Consider the following 24452-nt stretch of genomic DNA (forward strand, 5'->3'; position numbering starts at 1 on the left):
AGGTGGACGGTCAGAGCGGGCGGAGACCCCTTCTTCTTCTGCCTGGAGGTGAGAGGCTGTGATCGGCGCGGGGCCCCTCTCATACTGGACCTTCCATGAGGCCAGCACCATCTTTCCCTCCTATGGCCGCCATTGTGACTGGTGAAAAGGCGGGAAGCGCCCTCTTCTTCCCTCAGCAACTGCTGTCAGCGCGCTGGGTTGCTGCACAACAGCAGGAAAGAGACTTAACATATCGGGCCCCTCCACCATCTCGGCTGGAGAGAAGAAGTACCTTAAGGAGTGATCCCACCTCACATCAGTGCCCCACAAGATAAGACAAGAGTCATTTTCAATAAAGGTCAGTCACTGTTGGCTGAGCTGTTAACTCCTTCTCACTCAGAACAATCTGATACAACTCTAGAGGGACTGCTTGACTCCTGCTCAGGATCACTGAGCTTAAGCCCTCTTAGTTTATTTTATTTAGTTTTTTCTTTTTCTTTTCTCTTCCATTTTATTTCTTTTTTTTTGGATGCTTACCACAGTCCTAATCTGACGCAAGAGCGACACATGCCGCTCAGATTGCTACAAATCACTTCACATATTAACAGGGATAACAACCCCTTCTATGAATGCAGCCTATGGGAGCCAACAATAAAGAAGCTATTTTGTGGTACTATACTGCCATCTAATGGTGGCATAAAGGATCTGCAACTCATTCTCCCTTTTAGACCTCAATCCTTTTCAGTTCATTTTTCCTTGTTTTTTTTTCTTTTTCTTTTCATAATTACATTCATTTTTTTTTCTTCTGGGCTCCCGTTAAAAACAAAAATGGCTCAACATAGGGGCGACGCCTACTGCTAAATTTATAAAAAGTCGCTCTACACACAAAAATGGACAACTAATTCTTTTCTGAATGTTCAAGTAGTGATCATTGCACTTCATGCCGTCAGAAGTTTTAACATGGGCAGAACAAAGAGCGTGATAAAACTACGATTAAAACTCTAATGGAGAACCAGAAACGCAACACTCATGGTGACCTCGATAAATATCTTAAGAAGAGTTCTGATGTAACACAGACCCTTTCAAAAAAATCATCCCAGAGGCCTATCTCCCCTAATAATCTGGGAGACTCAGACTCCAGCGGGGAGGGTTCAGATTGCGAATCTACCTTGGAGGACTCTACCAATCTCCAGAGCCTTTATGAAAAAGTTACTGTCACAAAGCATGCAACCGCTCCTGGAGGAAATATCTGGTCTGCGGGCAGACATACAACAAATGGGCCAGAGAGTGGAAACCCTGGAATCGGCTAACGCGGAAGCAACAGATGCAATAATTTGCTAATTTATTAAACCCAGCCCTTCTGGCTGCGGAGGACCAGGAAAATCGTAGCAGGAGAAAGAATATTAGGATGAGAGGTATTCCTGAATCCTTTGCTCGTGAATCCCTGGATAAGGTCTCCAGAGAAATTTTCTCTAACCTTCTTGGCAAACAGAGAGCCGACCCAATTGTTATCGAAAGAGTCCACGTGCTCTCAAACCCAAGCCAAAACAGAACGATCCCCCAAGAGACGTCATATGTGGACTCCAGAGCTTCGTTGACACAGCAGCCATTTTAGCTAGTGCAAAAGAACATGACAGTCTCTCATATGAAGGCTCCCAAATACAAATTTTTCAAGATCTCGCCCCATCCACCCTCGCAAAAAGGCGGATTCTCAAACTCCTTCTAACAGAATTGAGATCAAGAGGCTTGATATACAAGTGGCTTTATCCTTTTGGTCTCGCTATCACAATGGGCAACCGTCAGATCACAATACCTTCCCCTGCGGACCTGGAAAGCGCTTGGAAAGTTCTTGACATTACACCAATAGACACTCCTTCCTGGATGCCAGTTGACACAGGTTGGAGCCTCCCGCAACTGACGAAGCCACAGGAGTGGTCTGTCAAGAGGAAACATGCCTCCCCTAAATCGAAGAAGGCCATCTCTAAAAACCGCCCCACTTGATCTCTTTAAAATAGTGTGATGTTCTATATTTGGTTGGAGACCCTTTTGTAGTCTGTTTTCTAGTGCATTGTTCTTTTTTTTTTTTTAGTTCACAATTTCACCGTGAATAGGTCTCTCTCCCACTGTTTTATTTGGCTCAGTGCTTTGAATAAGTGAAGTTTTCCGATGTTAATGTTATTCTCGCTAGATTGCTTGTTGATTGCAGCTGAGTCCGTCCTATCTGGAGTCGGGAAAGCTCCTTCCACCGATTGATTAGTCTTCTTTGTTTCTCCTTTTTTTTACTGTTATAATGGTTCTTTGGAAATAATTCCCTTCTTTATGCTTGTCTTTTCGGATGTTTTTTTTCCTTATAAATAATAATAATAATCTTTATTTTTATATAGCGCTAACATATTCCGCAGCGCTTTACAGTTTTGCACACATTATCATCACTGTCCCCGATGGGGCTCACAATCTAGAATCCCTATCAGTATGTCTTTGGAATGTGGGAGGAAACCGGAGTACCCGGAGGAAACCCACGCAAACACGGAGAGAACATACAAACTCTTTGCAGATGTTGTCCTGGGTGGGATTAGAACCCAGGACCCCAGCGCTGCAAGGCTGCTGTGATAACCACTGCGCCACCGTGCTGCCCTTAAAAGACCACCACTTGAACTATCTCGCCTATGTTTGGGTACCTGCACCCCCCCAAATCCCCCCCCATCTCCGCGACGGGCAAGTGTCGTTTTGTACAAAGTTGGTTATTTACCCTATTTTGTTGTTTTTTCAGGCTTTACGATGTGACCAAGGACCTCGAGGACAGGATTGATGGCGACTAGTCCGGTTGATGCGGGCTCGGCCGTGGTAGCATCTTTTAATATAAAGGGTCTCAATTTCCCTGCAAAGCATAACCAGATCCTCTCACTGCTAAAGAAACAATTAGCACAGATTGTGTTTTTTCAAGAAACCCATTTTAAAGTGGGGAGAGCTCCAAATATGTCATTCTCTTCTTCTCCCACTTGGTACAATAGCTGCTCCTCTTCCGCATCCAAAGGAGTGAGCATTGCGTTTAAAAAAGGACTTCCCTTTACGTTTGAGGATAGTTTGACAGACTTGGAAGGCAGGTACATTTTTTGTAAAAGGCCTACTGGCCAACACAAAATAACCTTAGCCAACTTATATGCCCCCAACTCTAACCAAACCCAATGGCTTATTAAAACACTAGACACTCTCTAACTTTTCAAAGAAGGGCTGCTGATTGTGGGCGGTGACCTAAATTTAATGCTACAACCCGGCATAGATGCTTCCAGTTCCTCCCCCATATCCAAGAAATTGAGACAAAAATTTCTAAACAAACTAAACTCCCTACAGTTAATAGATCCTTGGCGTAGCTTCTTCCCTACACAAAAGATTACACTTTCTTTTCACCTCCACATAATTCATATCACTGTATAGACTATTTACTTGTGCAATCCCGAGCTCTCCACTTAATCAAATCATCCCGTGTTGGCAAAATTGCAATTTCGGATCATGCCCCTGTTTTCCTCGAGATACTTATTTCCACTTTACCTAGAGCCACTATGACCTGGCGGTTAAACGAATCACTGCTTGATAATCCAAAACACATGAACAATTTAAAATCCACCATTTTACGATTTTTTGATGAAAATATTAATAATGGCAACTTACACCCATCATTTGGGAAACACATAAGGCTGTACTCAGAGGGGAACTTATTTCATTAAGTTCATATATCAAAAAACAGAGAGACAAAGAAATTCCGTCTCTTCTTCATCAAATCACTATATCAGAATGTACTCATAAATCCACTAGATCGCTTGAGTCTCACCAGGAACTTATCTCTCTTCGTAATAAACTCAAAGACTTATTAAATGTGAAATCAGCCAAACTGTTCATGTATTGCAGACATCGCTTCTACATGCATGGTAACAGAAGTGGCAAGCTCACTACACAAAATGCTTAACCCCTCTGTGACCTTAGACGTACTATCCCGTCGAGGTGCCCTGGGCTTATCTGACCCTGGACGGGATAGTACGTCATAGCCGATCGGCCGCGCTCACGGGGGGAGCGCGGCCGATCGCGGCCGGGTGTCAGCTGCTTATCGCAGCTGACATCCGGCACTATGTGCCAGGAGCGGTCACGGACCGCCCCCGGCACATTAACCCCTGGCACACCGCGATCAAAGATGATCGCGATGTGCCGGCGGTGCAGGGAAGCACCGCGCAGGGAGGGGGCTCCCTGCGGGCTTCCCTGAGCCCCCCGCAGCAACGCGATGTGATCGCGTTGCTGCGAGGGTCTCCTCACCTCCCTCCCTGCTCGAGCCCCGGATCCAAGATGGCCGCGGATCCGGGTCCTGCAGGGAGGGAGGTGGCTTCACAGAGCCTGCTCAGAGCAGGCACTGTGAAGCAGCCTGCACTCCTATCAGATCAGTGATCTGACAGAGTGCTGTGCAAACTGTCAGATCACTGATCTGTGATGTCCCCCCCTGGGACAAAGTAAAAAAGTAAAAAAAAAAATTTCCAAATGTGTAAAAAAAATAAAAAAAAATATTCCAAAATAATGAAAAAAAAAAAAAAATATTATTCCCATAAATACATTTCTTCATCTAAATAAAAAAAAAAAACCAATAAAAGTACACATATTTAGTATCGCCGCGTCCGTAACGGCCCGACCTATAAAACTGGCCCACTAGTTAACCCCTTCAGTAAACACCGTAAGAAAAAAAAAAAAAAAACGAGGCAAAAAACAACGCTTTATTATCATACCGCCGAACAAAAAGTGGAATAACACGCGATCAAAAGGACAGATATAAATAACCATGGTACCGCTGAAAGCGTCATATTGTCCCGCAAAAAAAGAGCCGCCATACAGCATCATCAGCAAAAAAATAAAAAAGTTATAGTCCTGAGAATAAAGCGATGCAAAAATAATTATTTTTTCTGTAAAATAGTTTTTATCGTATAAAAGCACCAAACCATAAAAAAATGATATAAATGAGGTATCGCTGTAATCGTACTGACCCGAAGAATAAAACTGATTTATCAATTTTACCAAACGCGGAACGGTATAAACGCCTCCCCCAATAGAAATTCATGAATAGCTGGCTTTTGGTCATTCTTCCTCACAAAAATCGGAATAAAAAGCGATAAAAAAATGTCACGTGCCCAAAAATGTTTTCAATAAAAACGTCAACTCGTCCCGCAAAAAACAAGACCTCACATGACTCTGTGGACCAAAATATGGAAAAATTATAGCTCTCAAAATGTGGTATTGCAAAAAATATTTTTTGCAATAAAAAGGGTCTTTCAGTGTGTGACGGCTGCCAATCATAAAAATCCGCTAAAAAACTCGCTATAAAAGTAAATCAAACCCCCCTTCATCACCCCCTTAGTTAGGGAAAAATAAAAAAAAATGTATTTATTTCCATTTTCCCATTAGGGCTAGGGTTAGGGCTAGGGTTAGGGCTAGGGCTAGGGTTAGGGCTAGGGTTAGGGCTAGGGTTAGGGCTAGGGTTAGGGTTAGGGCTAGGGTTAGGGCTAGGGTTAGGGCTAGGGTTAGGGCTAGGGTTAGGGCTAGGGTTAGGGCTAGGGTTAGGGCTAGGGTTAGGGCTAGGGTTAGGGCTAGGGTTAGGGTTAGGGCTAGGGCTAGGGCTAGGATTAGGGTTAGGGTTGGGGCTACAGTTAGGGTTGGGGCTAAAGTTAGGGTTAGGGTTTAGATTACATTTACAGTTGGGAATAGGGTTGGGATTAGGGTTAGGGGTGTGTCAGGGTTAGAGGTGTGGTTAGGGTTACCGTTGGAATTAGGGTTAGGGGTGTGTTTAGATTAGGGTTTCAGTTATAATTGGGGGGTTTCCACTGTTTCGGCACATCAGGGGCTCTCCAAACACGACATGGCGTCCGATCTCAATTCCAGCCAATTCTGCGTTGAAAAAGTAAAACAGTGCTCCTTCCCTTCCGAGCTCTCCTGTGTGCCCAAACAGGGGTTTACCCCAACATATGGGGTATCAGCGTACTCAGGACAAATTGGACAACAACTTTTGTGGACCAATTTCTCCTGTTACCCTTGGGAAAATACAAAACTGGGGGCTAAAAAATAATTTTTGTGGGAAAACAAAAAGATTTTTTATTTTCACGGCTCTGCGTTATAAACTGTAGTGAAACACTTGGGGGTTCAAAGTTCTCACAACACATCTAGATAAGTTCATTGAGGGGTCTAGTTTCCAATATGGGGTCACTTGTGGGGGGTTTCTACTGTTTAGGTACATTAGGGGCTCTGCAAACGCAATGTGACGCCTGCAGACCAATCCATCTAAGTCTGCATTCCAAATGATGCTCCTTACCTTCCGAGCCCTCCCATGCGCCCAAACGGTGGTTCCCCCCCACATATCGGGTATCAGCGTACTCAGGACAAATTGGACAACAACTTTTGTGGACCAATTTCTCCTGTTACCCTTGGGAAAATACAAAACTGGGGGCTAAAAAATAATTTTTGTGGGAAAACAAAAAGATTTTTTATTTTCACGGCTCTGCGTTATAAACTGTAGTGAAACACTTGGGGGTTCAAAGTTCTCACAACACATCTAGATAAGTTCATTGAGGGGTCTAGTTTCCAATATGGGGTCACTTGTGGGGGGTTTCTACTGTTTAGGTACATTAGGGGCTCTGCAAACGCAATGTGACGCCTGCAGACCAATCCATCTAAGTCTGCATTCCAAATGATGCTCCTTCCCTTCCGAGCCCTCCCATGCGCCCAAACGGTGGTTCCCCCCCACATATCGGGTATCAGCGTACTCAGGACAAATTGGACAACAACTTTTGTGGACCAATTTCTCCTGTTACCCTTGGGAAAATACAAAACTGGGGGCTAAAAAATAATTTTTGTGGGAAAACAAAAAGATTTTTTATTTTCACGGCTCTGCGTTATAAACTGTAGTGAAACACTTGGGGGTTCAAAGTTCTCACAACACATCTAGATAAGTTCATTGAGGGGTCTAGTTTCCAATATGGGGTCACTTGTGGGGGGTTTCTACTGTTTAGGTACATTAGGGGCTCTGCAAACGCAATGTGACGCCTGCAGACCAATCCATCTAAGTCTGCATTCCAAATGATGCTCCTTCCCTTCCGAGCCCTCCCATGCGCCCAAACGGTGGTTCCCCCCCACATATCGGGTATCAGCGTACTCAGGACAAATTGGACAACAACATTTAGGGTCCAATTTCTCCTGCTAACCTTGGAAAAATACAAAACTGGGGGCTAAAATATAATTTTTGTGGAAAAAAAAATATTTTTTATTTGCATGGCTCTGCGTTATAAACTGTAGTGAAATACTTGGGGGTTCAAAGCTCTCACAACACATCAAGATGAGTTCCTTAGGGGGTCTACTTTCCAAAATGGTGTCACTTGTGGGGGGTTTCTACTGTTTAGGTACATTAGGGGCTCTGCAAACGCAATGTGACGCCTGCAGACCATTCCATCTAAGTCTGCATTCCAAATGGCGCTCCTTCCCTTCCGAACCCTCCCATGCGCCCAAACGGTGGTTCCCCCCCACATATGGGGTATCAGCGTACTCAGGACAAATTGGACAACAACTTTTGTGGTCCAATTTCTCCTCTTACCCTAGAGAAAATACAAAACTGGGGGCTAAAAAATAATTTTTGTGGGAAAAAAATTTTGTTTTATTTTTATGGCTCTGCATTATAAACTTCTGTGAAGCCCTTGGTGGGTCAAAGTGCTCACCACACATCCAGATAAGTTCCTTAGGGGGTCTACTTTCCAAAATGGTGTCACTTGTGGGGGGTTTCAATGTTTAGGCACATCAGTGGCTCTCCAAACGCAACATGGCGTCCCATCTCAATTCCTGTCAATTTTGCATTGAAAAGTCAAACGGCGCTCCTTCCCTTCCGAGCTCTCCCATGCGCCCAAACAGTGGTTTACTGCCACATATGGGGTATCAGCGTACTCGGGACAAATTGGACAACAACTTTTGAGGTCCAATTTCTTCTCTTACCCTTGGAAAAATAAAAAATTGGGGGCAAAAATATAATTTTTGTGAAAAAATATGATTTTTTATTTTTACGGTTCTGCATTATAAACTTCTGTGAAGCACTTGGTGGGTCAAAGTGCTCACCACACCTCTAGATAAGTTCCTTAGGGGGTCTACTTTCCAAAATGGTGTCACTTGTGGGGGGTTTCAATGTTTAGGCACATCAGTGGCTCTCCAAACGCAACATGGCGTCCCATCTCAATTTCTGTCAATTTTGCATTGAAAAGTCAAACTGCGCTCCTTCCCTTCCGAGCTCTCCCATGCGCCCAAACAGTGGTTTACTGCCACATATGGGGTATCAGCGTACTCAGGACAAATTGGACAACAACTTTTGAGGTCCAATTTCTTCTCTTACCCTTGGAAAAATAAAAAATTGGGGGCAAAAATATAATTTTTGTGAAAAAATATGATTTTTTATTTTTACGGTTCTGCATTATAAACTTCTGTGAAGCACTTGGTGGGTCAAAGTGCTCACCACACATCCAGATAAGTTCCTTAGGGGGTCTACTTTCCAAAATGGTGTCACTTGTGGGGGGTTTCAATGTTTAGGCACATCAGTGGCTCTCCAAACGCAACATGGCGTCCCATCTCAATTCCTGTCAAGTTTGCATTGAAAAGTCAAATAGCGCTCCTTCCCTTCCGAGCTCTCCCATGCGCCCAAACAGTGGTTTACTGCCACATATGGGGTATCAGCGTACTCAGGACAAATTGGACAACAACTTTTTGGGTCCAATTTCTCCTGTTACCCTTGGTAAAATAAAACAAATTGGAGCTGAAGTAAATTTTTTGTGTAAAAAAGTTAAATGTTCATTTTTATTTAAACATTCCAAAAATTCCTATTAAACACCTGAAGGGTTAATAAACTTCTTGAATGTGGTTTTGAGCACCTTGAGGGGTGCAGTTTTTAGAATGGTGTCACACTTGGGCATTTTCTATCATATAGACCCCTCAAAATGACTTCAAATGAGACGTGGTCCCTAAAAAAAAATGGTGTTGTAAAAATGAGAAATTGCTGGTCAACTTTTAACCCTTATAACTCCCTAACAAAAAAAAAAATTGGTTCCAAAATTATGCTGATGTAAAGGAGACATGTGGGAAATGTTACTTATTAAGTATTTTGTGTGACATATCTCTGTGATTTAATTGCATAAAAATTCAAAGTTTGAAAATTGCAAAATTTTCAAAATTTTCGCCAAATTTCCGTTTTTTTCACAAATAAACGCAGGTACTATCAAAGAAATTTTACCACTATCATGAAGTACAATATGTCACGAGAAAACAATGTCAGAATCACCAGGATCCGTTGAAGCGTTTCGGAGTTATAACCTCATAAAGGGACAGTGGTCAGAATTGTAAAAATTGGCCTGGTCATTAACGTGCAAACCACCCTTGGGGGTAAAGGGGTTAAACACTGCAAAAAGAGAAAAAATTTATAAAAAATATTATTACTATTACAAACAAGAGAGTCGTGAACTCTAACAAAATTCCTGAGACCTTTCGCCAATATTATGAATCCCTCTATAATTTTTCCCCCTCTGTCCCCCTCTGAGGACATGAAAGACTGTTCGACGGCCACAACAAAAATTCAAAATTTCTTAGGCTATGTTCACATTTGCGTTGTGCGGTGCTGCGTCAGCGACGCAACGCACAATGCATGCAAAAACGCATGCAAAACACAGCTTTTTGTGACGCATGCATTCATTTTTGCATGATTTTTGGCGCAGAAAAAACTGCATCATGCAGTGTCCTCTGCGCCCTGACGCTTGCGCCAAAATGACGCATGCATCACAAAATGCAAGACAACGCATGTCCATGCGCCCCCCATGTTAAATATAGGGGTGCATGACGCATGCATCACCGCGGCTGCGCCCAACGCAGTACCGCATAACGCTAATGTGAACGTAGCCTTAGCCCCTCTTTCTCCCCCGACAATTTCCCCTAAAGACTGTAACACACTTCTTGCTAAAGTTACGCTAAAAGAATTAGAAGACACCTTAAAAACTACCCCCACTGGTAAGGCTCCTGGTCCGGACGGTTTCCCAGTGGGCTACTTTAAAAAAAATTTTGACATTCTCCTCCCCCACTTAGTAAATCTCTTTAATTCCTTCTTTGAAGGGATGACTCCGCCTCGTCAGGCGTTGGAAGCCTATATTGCCATTATCCCAAAAGAGGGGAAAGACGACAGCCTATGTAGTAACTATCGTCCCATTTCGTTACTCAACACCAATCTAAAATTGTGGACTAAGATACTGGCCTCAAGAATCAATGAAATACTGGGTGAGATTATTCGCCCTGATCAAGTATTTTTTGTGAGGGGTCGGGAGGGCAAAGACAACTCTGCTAGGGATCTTCTCAGAACCCTTTAGAATACGAAATGGCACCAGGCAGGGCTGTACTCTTCCCCCGCGATCTTCATCATGGTAATCGAGACCCTGATAGAGAAGATAAGGCAAGACACTGATATTAGAGGCCTCGTTGTTGGTCAAATAGAAGTCAAAGTGGCTGCTTTCGCCGATTACCTTTTACTTTTAACCACTAACCCAAAATCATCCTTTCCTAGACTCATGACACTGTTCGCCGAATTTGGAGAAATCTCTAATTTTAAAATAAATATGAACAAATCAGAAGCTTTAAATGTCTCATCAAATACCTCAGATATCTCGGTATTGAAAAAAGACACTCCCTTCAACTGGCCCATAGAAAAATTGAAATACCTCGGAATCTATTTAACGGCTGATCCTTCCTCCCTCTACAAATATAACTATATCCCTCTCTTAGCTAACCTACAAACGGATTTAAAGAAATACAACCCACCATATTTGTCCTGGATAGGAAAAATCAATGTCATAAAATCTTATATTTTCCCAAAGACTTTTTACATCATGAACATGGTACCTACGACTCTTCCCAACTCTTTCTTCCTCTCGGTTGACCATTTGGTCCCGTGGAAGCGCTATTGTCGGCGCGAAACGGCCATCGTCACATCCTGCTCACCTCCCTCCTTGCTTGTATCCCGATGCCGTGAAGATGCGGTTGTGTGCACTCTTCTAATAAAGGATTCAGACCACACAGGATCGGTGAGTGTTGCCGCTTCTTTCTACGCATTGCCAGTGATAAACTTATTAAAACCTAACCTGGACAATCTAAACACACAACTTGAACTATCTCTGATGGGGGGGCGAGGCTGACCTTTACCTCTGGACACCTGTTACCCCCCCAAAAACAAAAACTAGATGACATAACCCATAACACCTTATCTATTAGAGACGGACCCTTATCCCAAACGGTCTCCCAGGCTGCTTTTTTCTTGATAATATTCTGCCAAAAGTCATCCCCTGGCTAATGGACCCCAAATATGAAGATGCATATGGACTTTGGGAATCCCTGTCTAATGTCCCAATCTCCCAATTTCTGTCCAAACAGATTCCTTGCACCAACAATTGGCCGATCAATGCTACAAAACAACCCTCAAACTTCCTTCAAAAGAGCCACATTCACCATATCATGTCAAAATTCAAATCAATTGAGAGAAAATCCTCTGATTGGCTCTGGCTTGAATTTTTGGTTAGACTGAAATCGCCAGTTACTAAATTAGTCTCCAAACTATATGCAAACCTCGTCAAAATCCCAAATCAGTTTAAACCTCTATATCTCTCTTCATGGGAGTCAGAGTTAAAGATTACACTATCCCCCAAGAAACCCAACAGGTACTAGCTAACTTTCAGGGATTCCCTAGATGTATCCTACTACAGGAGAACGCATTCAAAATTCTCTCTAGGTGGTACAGAACCCCGGAGCAACTGTTCCACTTAGGGCTAACAGATTCCCCATTGTGTTGGAGATGCTCCCAATCCGTAGGTACTTTATTACATATTTTTTGGCTTTGCCCAGGATTATTACAATTCTGGACTGACATAAAAAAATCTTTACATAGTATGGGTCTAATGATGCGGGATCTCACTCTCCAAGAGGTATTACCGTATATACTCGAGTATAAGCCGAGATTTTCAGCCCAAATTTTTGGGCTGAAAGTGCCCCTCTCGGCTTATACTCGAGTCATGGTCGGTGGCAGGGTCGGCGGGTGAGGGGGAGAGAGGACTGTCACATACTCACCTGCTTCCGGTGCTCCTGGCGCTGTTCCTGCCTGTCCCATGGTCTTCGGGTGCCGCAGCTCTTCCTCTGTTCAGCAGTCATGTGGTACCGCTCATTAAAGTTATGAATATGGACTCCACTCCCATAGGGGTGGAGCCGCATATTCATTCCTGTAATGAGCGGTGCCAGTGACCGCTGACAGAGGAAGAGGCTGCAGTGCCCGGAGACAATCTGTCCGGGAGAAGGAGCCAGGGACGCCGGGAGCAGGTGAGTATTTCATAATTACCAGTCCGCGTTCCACCCGCCGGGCGCCGCTCCGTCTTCCCCTCCTCTTGCTGTGACTGTTCAGGTCAGAGGGCGTGATGACGTATTAGTGTGCATGCCACCCTCTGCCTGAACAGTCACTGCGGAGAGACGGGACGCTGAAGAGCTGCGGGCAGCAAGAGAGGTGAGTATGTAATTTTTTTTTTATTGCAACAGCAGCATTATATATGGCACAGCTTTAAATGGAGTGTCTATGGGGCAATAATGAATGATATAGAGCATTATATATGGCACAGCTTTAAATGGAGTATCTATGGGGCAATAATGAACGGTATAGAGCATTATATGTGGCACAGCTTTATATGGAGCATCTATGGGGCAATAATGAATGGTATGGAGCATTATATGTGGCACAGCTTTATATGGAGCATCTATGGGGCAATAATGAACAGTATGGAGCATTATATGTGGCACAGCTTTATATGGAGCATCTTATGGGGCCATAATGAACTGCATGGAGCATTATATGAGGCACATTGTTATATGGAGCATCTATGGGGCCATAATGAACTGTAAGGAGCATTATGTGTGGCACATTTCTATATGGAGCATCTATGGGGCCATAATGAACTGCATGGAGCATTATATGTGGCACATTTGTATATGGAGCATCTTATGGGGCCATAATGAACTGCATGGAGCATTATATGTGCACATTTGTATATGGAGCATTATATGGGGCGTATTTTAATATGGAGCATCTTATGGGGCCATCATGAACTGTATGGAGCATTATATGGGGCTCCTGATTCAATATGGATATTCAAAAACACTTTTACCTACTGCTGTCTCAATTAATTTTACTTTTATTGGTATCTATTTTTATTTTTGAAATTTACCAGTAGCTGCTGCATTTTCCACCCTAGGCTTATACTCGAGTCACTAAGTTTTCCCAGTTTTTTGTGGCAAAATTAGGGGGGTCGGCTTATACTCGAGTATATATGGTACTTTCCCTCCCCTCATCCACTTTTAAACCAGGGAAACTCGAGCTGCTCCCTATTTTATTGGCAGCCGCTAAACATTTGATCTCTATGCATTGGAGGCAACTGACTCCTCCAACGCTGAGAGAATGGACTCTTAAAGTAAACGACCTGTATCGCTTAGAAGAACTCTCTAGTTGGGAAACACGCACCCACGAGAAATTCCAAACCTCTTGGCTTCCCTGGATTAAATTTTCATCCCCTCCTACCGGGCTCAGATGACTTTCCCTCTGGAACTCATCTTTGTCTCTGATGGTGCACTTTGCTCGACTCTGGATCCCCCCTTTTCCCTCCCCCTCTGGGTGAGTTGCCGTGGCCATGCCCTCAGCCCTGCTATCTGGCCGTTTAACCCGATCAACCTTCTATAAGAGCCTCATATCCTTCATCAATCCTTAGCAACAAAAAATTGCTTACTCGAAGTATTGCTGTCACATCTCCTAGCCTTTTCCGTATATTTATCTGGTAGTCGCTTAAATTCAAGGCTATTATCCTATCTTAGACCTGAACAAGTTGTTTATGTTATTATGCTCACTTGTTTTCTTTCAGCTATGCCTGTAATGATAACATTTGTTCTTATTCACATTTTAGTCTGTACTGAATTCAGTGCACAATTGAGATCAGTCTGTGAGTTTATGTTTTTTGATCTCTGTTTTGTTATTTGAAAAATTAAATAAAGAATTTAAAAAAAAGAGAAAAGCCAAGGTGTGGTGCAAGAAGCTGGTGGTGCACATCAGATGGCAATGCACAACACTTTCATGCTGTCACGAGGTGCAGACCAGACCGGTACATCGTACCTTCAGTTACAGGAGGTAGTGACCAAGGCCCTAATCTTTGGAGATGAGGAAGTTGCGGGCCTCGATACTTCTGAAACGAAAGTGCTCGTATCATACCAGGCCAATATTTCCCCAGGGAAATCATTCAAACCATAAAGAAATGAAGGTCACAAAAGAGGTGCTAAGTGTGTTACAGAAGGTCGATGCACAAGGACATTGCTTATCAGTGCAAAACCTGCCCCGACAAACCTGGCCTGTGCATAAAAGAATGCTTCAAACTGTACCACACATCCATGGACTACAAAATTCACTTCATACTTACACAACTCATGTATGCCAACCTGACATACACTATACAACTCACATATGCAAACCTGATGCCCTCTACAACTAAAGTACTATGTTATAAAATTCACATACTAGGAAACAATAGATTTCCACTGTTTAGGCACAACAGGGGCTCTTCAAATGCAACATCACGCCAGCAGACCATTCCATCGACGTCTGCATTACAAAACATCACTCCTTCCCTTCTGAGCTCTGGCAATTTTCCTTTACATATGGGGTATCAGCGTACTTAGGAGAAATTGCACAACAGATTTTGGGGTCCATTTTCTCCTGTTACCCTTGTGAAAATAAAAAAAATTGGGGCTAAAAGATCAAATTTGTGGAAAAAAATTGATTTTTTTACTTTCACAACTAAATGTTATATTTTTCCGAGAAGCACACATTTATATAAAGTCCTTGGGGTCTAGTTTCCAAAATGGGGTCACTTGTGGGGGATTTCCACTGTTTAGGTACATCGGGTGCTCTCCAAACTAGACATGGCATTCGCTCTAAATTCCAGACAATTTTGCATTCAAAAAGTCAAACTGAACTTCTTCCTTTCTAAGCCCTGCTGTGCGCCCAAACAGTGGTTTTCCCCCTACATATAAGGTATCGGCATACTCAGGAGAAATTGCACAAGAAATTTTGTGGTCCATTTTCTCCTGGTACCCTTGTGAAAATAAAATGAATAGTTCTAAAGTAAATTTTTGGTGAAAAAATGTGCAAACAGACTTATGTGACAATGGGGTTAAATTTCAGCTATTTGTCCTTTGCATGTTATACGTAGCTGGACCTCCAGTGTTTCTACATTAGGGCCCTATGTTTCAGCCTGAATCTACTTCACTTTACAGAGTTTTTTAATGATATGCAAGAACTAAAGCTTGTGCATATATTCCATATGTATTTCAGGGTCCAAGTCTCAGAACAGCTTATGGAATAGCATTATTAGTGGGCTGAATCTGAAAGAAAAGCAGAAGCCATCAATTGCCACCGACCCTCGCAGCCCTGAAGAGATTTTAGCAGATGAGCTGCCACAGATTGACAGCCCAGATGCAATTCCGAAAGCATCGATCAGGTTTGCCTGTTGTTATTCAATTCTGCTGAGTTTTATAAAATCTGTGCTGGATTTTACAAGAAATGTGAAGAGCAGTCATTCTTCACGGTAGACATTTAGTGTTATTTTGATTTTGTGGTTGATGTTGCTTATAGCAGTGTTTTACAGGCCAATCAGCTAATATTAAATCAGTTTTTAAAATTGAAAAAAAACGCAATAATGTAGGGTTCAAAGCAAAACAAAATATTCAGAAACATGTATTTTCCATAATAGGATTGTTCATGTAATGACGCTTGTACAGACATGATTCACTATTGTATTATTCCAGTCATCTGTAAATGGGACGAGCTAATCAAATAGCTACAATATATATCCCATGAAATATACCTGTAGTGTGTAAACCCTCAGCAAGTCCCTAATGCAGCGAGCTTGGGACCTGGTCAGATTTTCACCAATGATTACGACATCTCATCATGGCTATTATTTTTATTCCTTTTTATCAGGTCCTGAGATATTTTTTGGTTCGGGTCTACAATGACACTTAGGCCTCATTACCTAGTACAGATCTGTAATACAGTGCCAATAGGCTGCCAAGATCTGTATTGTATCACTGTGTGCCTCTTTTGGGGTATAGAGGGACATTGAGATATTTTTGTCATAATTTCTGTGAAAATTTGAAATGAAGAAGAATGAGAAATGAATAGTGATGAGCGAATATACTCATTACTTGAGATTTCCCTAGCATGCTCCGGTGTCCTCTGAGTATTTTTTAGTGATTGGAGATTTAGTTTTCCTCACCTCAGCTGAATGATTTACATCTCTTAGCCAGCTTGATTACATGTGGGGATTCCCTAGCAAACCAGGCAACCCCCACATGTACTTAGCTTGGCTTATAGCTGTAAATCAGTCAGCTGAGGTGATGAAAACTAAATCTCCGAGCACTAAAAAATACTCGGAGGACACCCGAGCGTGCTCGGGAAATCTCGAGTAACGAGTATATTCGCTCATCACTGGAAATGAATCCTGTCCCATCATCACATGTTGCATTGCAAAGGTATGGTCTCCTAGAGGAATTACCTGTAGGTAAATTATGGCGTCTTGTGGAGGCACCCCACAGTGGGGTGGGAAGCCAGCGAGGGCCTTTGTGTGTGGCAATGCTATGTGTTACAGTGATCCGAAATTGCTACTGTGAATATTGTGAAATGATCTTATCAAGTGCGTTGTTGGTAGCAAAGCAAAAATTAGAGTAGAGTTGTATATATTACTTTTAAGATAATATATTTTTAACATATAAAGAGAGCCTTTCAACAATATTTTATACCTCGAACTGATAGTATGTATGTAAAGGAGCTTTAATTCTGATTAAAGGGAATCTGTCACCAGGTTTTTGCTACCTCATTTGAAAGCAAAATCATAAATACCAAACCAAAAACACCCTCACTTAGGAAAATCAATAAAGGGGTGCAAGGATGTAAATAATGGGGTTCAGTGCATATATATATGAGAAGCCAAAAAAAAAGAAAAAGCACCAAAAGAACCAAATATTAAAAAAGTAACAATTTTATTGAATCAAAGATTAAAACATGACAAAAAAGAGAGAACCACAGGGAAATGACAGGGAACACACCAAGAAAGGTGGCAAAGTGGTACCCGCCAGGCAAACCGTATTACATAGAATAAATGGACAGCACAAATAACCTTGTGTATCTTATCAAAATGAGGCAAGCATGCATGTATATATATGTGCTCAAGTCACTACACAGTGTATAAGGTACAATGCGAGCAAAGGGTAATTGTGTCCATAAAGAACGTACAAAGACGCTGACTTAACAAAGTAAAGAGAGGGTTTACCTGCGGGAGCACGATACCACCCCAATCCCCCCCCTTCCCCTCGTGGTTTTGCCATGTCGCGTACTAGAAAATGGGCATAAAATTCCAAGTGAGGTGAAATTGCAAAAAAAAGTGCAATCCCACACTTGTTTATTGTTTGGCTTGTTTACTAGGTTCACTAAATGCTAAAACTGACCTGTCATAATGATTCTCCAGGTCATGACGAGTTCATTTACACCAAACATGTCTAGGTTCTATTTTACTTAAATGGTGAAAAAAAATTCCAAACTTTGTAAAAAAAAAAAATTGCGCCATTTTCCGATACCGTAGCATCTCCATTTTTTGTGATCTCAGGTCGGGTGAGGGATTTTTTTTTGTGTCGAGCTGACGTTTGTAATGATACCATTTTGGTCCAGATACAATCTTTTGATCGCCCGTTATTGCATTTTAATGCAATGTCACAGCGACCAAAAAACCATAATTCTTTTACTCGCTTTTTTTCTCGCTACACCATTTAGCGATCAGGTTAATCCTTTTTTATATTATAGATTGGGCGATTCTGAACGCGTCGATACCAAACATGTGCATGCTTGATTTTTTTATTGTTTTATTTTGAATGGGACGAAAAGGGTGTGATTTTGAACTTTTATATTTTTTTTATTTTTTTTATATTTTTTTATTTTTTTTTTCATTTTGGCGTGCTCCAACAGTCTCCATGGGAGACTAGAAGCTGCCACAACCCAATCGGTGTTATGAGCGCAGACCACTGGGTGGCGCTCACAGCAATCCAGCAGTGACAACCATAGAGGTCTCCAGGAGATCTCTGGTTGTCATGCCAATGAATCGGTGGCCCACGATCACGTGGCGTGGGTCACAGGTGGGCAGATTTCAGGCCCAATGCCAGGAAGCGCAAGTTAAATGCCACTGTCAGCATTTGGCAGCGGCATTTAACGGGTTAATAGTGGGAAAGATGTGGGCTCCCCGCCGGAGCCCACATCAAAGGAAGGGAGTCCGTCATCGGCATACTATTACGCCTGATGTCAGAAAGGGGTTAATAAGGTTTTTAATAAACCAAGATCCTGAAATTACTAATATACAGTGGGGCAAAAAAGGATTTAGTCAGTCAGCAATAGTGCAAGTTCCACCACTTAAAAAGATGAGAGGCGTCTGTAATTTACATCATAGGTAGACCTCAACTATGGGAGACAAACTGAGAAAAAAAAATCCAGAAGATCACATTGTCTGATTTTTTAACAATTTATTTGCATATTATGGTGGAAAATAAGTATTTGGTCAGAAACAAAATTTCATCTCAATACTTTGTAATATATCCTTTGTTGGCAATGACAGAGGTCAAACGTTTTCTGTAAGTCTTCACAAGGTTGCCACACACTGTTGTTGGTATGTTGGCCCATTCCTCCATGCAGATCTCCTCTAGAGCAGTGATGTTTTTGGCTTTTCGCTTGGCAACACGGACTTTCAACTCCCTCCAAAGGTTTTCTATAGGGTTGAGATCTGGAGACTGGCTAGGCCACTCCAGGACCTTGAAATGCTTCTTACGAAGCCACTCCTTCGTTGCCCTGGCGGTGTGCTTTGGATCAATGTCATGTTGAAAGACCCAGCCACGTTTCATCTTCAATGCCCTTGCTGATGGAAGGAGGTTTGCACTCAAAATCTCACGATACATGGCCCCATTCATTCTTTCATGTACCCGGATCAGTCGTCCTGGCCCCTTTGCAGAGAAACAGCCCCAAAGCATGATGTTTCCACCACCATGCTTTACAGTAGGTATGGTGTTTGATGGATGCAACTCAGTATTCTTTTTCCTCCAAACACGACAAGTTGTGTTTCTACCAAACAGTTCCAGTTTGGTTTCATCAGACCATAGGACATTCTCCCAAAACTCCTCTGGATCATCCAAATGCTCTCTAGCAAACTTCAGACGGGCCCGGACATGTACTGGCTTAAGCAGTGGGACACGTCTGGCACTGCAGGATCTGAGTCCATGGTGGCGTAGTGTGTTACTTATGGTAGGCCTTGTTACATTGGTCCCAGCTCTCTGCAGTTCATTCACTAGGTCCCCCCGCGTGCTTCTGGGATTTTTGCTCACCGTTCTAGTGATCATTCTGACCCCACGGGGTGGGATTTTGCGTGGAGCCCCAGATCGAGGGAGATTATCAGTGGTCTTGTATGTCTTCCATTTTCTAATTATTGCTCCCACTGTTGATTTCTTCACTCCAAGCTGGTTGGCTATTGCAGATTCAGTCTTCCCAGCCTGGTGCAGGGCTACAATTTTGTTTCTGGTGTCCTTTGACAGCTCTTTGGTCTTCACCATAGTGGAGTTTGGAGTCAGACTGTTTGAGGGTGTGCACGGGTGTCTTTTTATACTGATAACAAGTTTAAACAGGTGCCATTACTACAGGTAATGAGTGGAGGAAAGAGGAGACTCTTAAAGAAGAAGTTACAGGTCTGTGAGAGCCAGAAATCTTGATTGTTTGTTTCTGACCAAATACTTATTTTCCACCATAATATGCAAATAAAATGTTAAAAAAACAGACAATGTGATTTTCTGGATTTTTTTTTCTCAGTTTGTCTCCCATAGTTGAGGTCTACCTATGATGTAAATTACAGACGCCTCTCATCTTTTTAAGTGGTGGAACTTGCACTATTGCTGACCGACTAAATACTTTTTTGCCCCACTGTACATCTGTATCCTTTTCCTCTCGTATCACAAATTCTGTTGTAACTTTTTCAACACCGTACAGTCCTCAGTTTAATGAAATCAAATCAATAATAACAAAATACTTACCAGTTATTAATCAGGATGATGCGTTGTTTGAAATGATAAATCATGGATGTAGATATGTAGCCAGGAGAGGTTTCATGTTAGGCAATTCCTTGTCCCCCAGCCTTATTAGACAGCCACGTCGCACTACAACTTGGCTGTCTGTTACAGGTTTTCATAAGTGTGCAGGCAACAGATGCAATGTGAGTGTGCTTGCATTGGATAAGACTAAGGCTAAGTGCACACGTTGCAGAATTGCCGTGGAAATTTCAGCGGCAATGCCGCAACTTCTGCCATGGGTATATTGCATGCGGAATTGGCATGCATATTCCCGCTAAACACTAGCATTTTGCAAGCATAATTAGCTTGCAGAATGCTAGCGTTTTCCAAGCAATCTGTAGCATCGCTTGGAAAACTGATTGACAGGTTGGTCACACTTGCCAACCATAGTGTTTGACAAGTGTGACCAACTTTTTACTATTGATGCTGCCTATGCCGCATCAATAGTAAAAGATAGAATGTTGAAAATAATAAAAAAAATAAAAAAAAGGTTATTCTCACCTTCTGACGGAAGGCCGATCTCCTCAGCGGTGCACGTGGCGGCTTCTGTTCCCATGGATGCTGTGTGCAAAGGACCTGGGATGACGTCACGGTCACATGACCGCGACATCATCGCAGGTCCTTCGCACACACAGCATCCCTGGAAACAGAGGTCGACGCGTGCACCGCTGAGAGGCGGGAGGACTCCACGAGCCATCAGAAGGTGAGTATATCACTATTCTTTATTTTAATTCTTTTTTTTTTACAATTATATGGTACTCAGTTGGTGGAGGAGGGTCTCCTCTCCTCCACCCTGGGTACCATCCGCACATGACCTGCTTACTTCCCGCACGGTGGGCATAGCCCCATGCAGGAAGTAAGCGGATCAATGCATTCCTATATGTGTGCGGAATCCCCGCGATTCCGCAAATTAATGAACATGCTGGGTTTTTTTCCAGAATGCGTTTCCTCTCAGGAAAAAAACGCAGTATGTGCATATAAAATGCAGATTGCATTCTTTTAATAGGCTGCTTAATGTGAGCGGGTTTTTTTTCACGTTTTTATAGCGAAAAAACGCGAAACAAATGCGAAAAATCCAAAACATGTGAACACAGCCCTTTCAGTTGGCCTGGTCTGTATATATATACACAGATGCTTCTTACAAAATTAGAATATCATCAAAAAGTTATATTATTTCAGTTCTTAAATACAAAAAGTGAAACTCATATATTATATAGAGTCATTACAAACATAAGACCAGGATCTGACAGCCTCTTCATTCCTGAGCTTTCCATGCTGGGCTAGGTATCCTCCCCTGTAACCCATGGATTACTTAAGTACTGTATCCCTGTAGCAACCCTTTAACCCTTTATATACATATATCTATATATATATATGTATATATAGATATATGACAGTTAGTGTTAGATGGGTGGGCTGTTATTGTGTGTGTGCTTAGGTAATGTGGTGGGATATCGTTATTAGTAGTACGTGCTGCTCCTGTATTTTGGATTAGTTAGTAGAGTAATAACTGAAGGTGTGTCATAAATATTCTTTATTAGTACACGGTTTTGTCTCAGTCACCATTCTTACATACAGCAAAGAACACAAGGAACAGAAAGTGTTAAGGTGTCAGCTATAAGTTGTATGTTAATTATTAATAGTCAAATCTGACATCAATAATTAATATCAGAAATAACAAGGTGTAGTCTTGTCCTTTTAACATTGCGGCAAGATACAGCCGTGTAACAAAATGTGTACTAGAAAAAGTCACCCGTCATGTAGCTGGCCATCAGGAGTGTAAAGGGAAAAGTAATAGTTATCAATTGCATCAAAGGTCACGTTGTCCTACTACTGGACTAATGCCACGTACATTTTGATTAGAGGTTTTATATGTGTTACATAGGTACAATCTATAAATTATATTTTTTACATATAAGGATTTAATTTTGTTTTTCCGTATATGCAATATCAAGAAAGAGAAAAAAATGTCCCAAAACAAATAACCATGACTTGACCAGATGAGTGCCTGGCCACTTCAGTGAGACCTGCCCATGCAGCAGGGATCAGATGTCAATCACTTATAGTTTAGTTCTACAAAATGTGACCACCGAGGCTTCTGATTGTGTACAGTGATCATGTGATTGATGGACAGAGCGTCATTGAAATAAACTAGATTGCTAGATAAGGAATTGCCATATAGGTTTTGTTACAAATTTTCCAATTTTCTAAATGCTACATATATTGGGATGATGCATACATGGACACGTCAAATTACCTGTGATATTTATTTGAATGAAATGGTTCAAATCTGGACTTTTAAGAGACAATTTCACTGTGTAGCGTTGCTTATTTCAGCAGTGTAATGAATTTATTGTTTATAGCGGCCTCCAAAGGCTAGAAAATGTGTGCGTCCTGCAGTGAGAAGAAGATACATGCATAAGCACTTGGCCGAAAATAAGAAACCACTCTGTGCATCCAATGTATATCAATTGTCTCTAACACTGGGCATCCCGCAATGCAGCTTTGGAGCTGAACATGCTCTGCACCTATTTTCACTGCAGGCTCCTTCATAAAATAAAAATGTTTTCCAAGCCTTTATGAAACCTGACAGATAGCTGCTCATGATGATGCGTTCTTTCCATCATTTTTCAGTGGGGGATTTGTATGAATTCTGTGTTATAAGAGTTGGTCTTTAATGGCAATAATAATAACAATAATAATCTTTATTATGGAGACTTCATGAAGCTAAATTACACTGATCATAATTCATGTATACACATGGAGGTAAGTGCGTTAGGTGCCCTTGCTAGTTCCAGAACCGGGATTACCTGGTGGTCTGGAAGTAGAAGCAGTTAATCCCATATCGGACATGTATGGCAGAGATGGGAATAAGACTGACCATTTTATCTATGATAATTAACCCCATTCACGACCTTGCGATTTTCCCTTTTTTTATTTTCGTTTTTTTCCTCTCCTTCTTCCAAGAGCTATAACTTTTTCTTAATTTTCAGCTAATATAGCCATATGAGGGGGCTTGTTTTTTACTAGATGAGTTGTAATTTTGAATGGCTTCATTCATTTTCTCATGTGATGCACTGGAAGGCAGGAAAAAATATTCCAAGTGCTTAGAAATTGCAAAAAAAAAGTGCAATTCCACAATTGTATTTTTGTATTTTTTATTTACCATGTTCACTGTATGGTAAAACTGACCTGTCAATATGATACTCCAGGTCAGTGTGAGTACGCAGATACCAAACATGTATGTTTTTTTTTTTATTTAAGTAGTGAAAACAATATTTGAATTTTTGTAATTGATTTATTTTTAGTGGGGCACAAAAAAGGATAGTTTGAACTTTTGTGTTTTCTTTTTTCATATTTTTAAAACTTTTTTTTCTCTTTACTGTATTTAATACTTCACTTAGGGGACTTGAAGCTGTTATCATCTGATCGCTTCTGCTATAGATATAGCACAAGCGATCAGATACACTACAGGTACATACTATAGCATACTATACATGTATAGTGAAAATCACCATCTTTTATGAATGCCAGTCATAGGCTGGCTTTCACAGGAGCACTATAATGACAGGCACAGGGATCATCAGCAGAACTCCAGCTGTCATGACATGATGTGATAACAGGGTGTTGATGGGAGCGTGGAATGACGCACCCGCCTGTCAGCACATGTTAAATGACGCTGTCAGAGATTTACTGTGGGATTTAACAGGTTAACAGCCGTGGATGGAGCTCTCATCCACCCGCGTTTGTTAGAGGCACATTGTGGCAGATTAAATCAGCTGTCATGTGCGGGGAAAGATGTGTGCCAGCCCGCATCAAATACAGGGACACAACTTTTGGCGTTCAGTTATGTCAAAGGTCATGAAGGAGATTTAAAGCAGATGACAAAAAAAATCATTTGATTTAATAGGTCAGTGAAGTGGTCCAAAAGCAAAAAAAGGAGTAATGCTCTTATTAATCTTATGCTGCTACTTTGCTGATTCTTTCATGGTTCCCTTCCAGTCTCTTCATCCTGATTCATTGATTTTATGTTAATCTGACATGTGGCTGCTGCAGCCAATAGGTGGCTTTAGTGGCATCACATGTCACTGCACAGGAGCACAGTAAAGAAGGCTAAGCGAGCACAGGAGCAGCAGGGGATTGGAAAGGTTTTACACTTTATTATTTTATAACACTGTAAGCAATTTGCAAGAAAAAATAATTGC

General features: G+C 41.9%; 1 protein-coding gene across 2 annotated transcripts in view; it reads left to right on the plus strand.

Moving 5' to 3' along the window:
- PDE1C (phosphodiesterase 1C) overlaps window positions 1-24452 on the plus strand; it is a 1560705-nt gene that overhangs the window by 401245 nt on the left and 1135008 nt on the right. For both annotated transcript variants that reach the window (XM_069730297.1, XM_069730300.1), the window contains exon 3: window positions 15428-15593. In XM_069730297.1, the coding sequence (XP_069586398.1) occupies window positions 15428-15593 (166 nt within the window). The remainder of the gene's footprint in view (window positions 1-15427; window positions 15594-24452) is intronic.

Source organism: Ranitomeya imitator, chromosome 6, assembly GCF_032444005.1.
Source record: "Ranitomeya imitator isolate aRanImi1 chromosome 6, aRanImi1.pri, whole genome shotgun sequence".
NCBI lineage: Eukaryota > Metazoa > Chordata > Amphibia > Anura > Dendrobatidae > Ranitomeya > Ranitomeya imitator.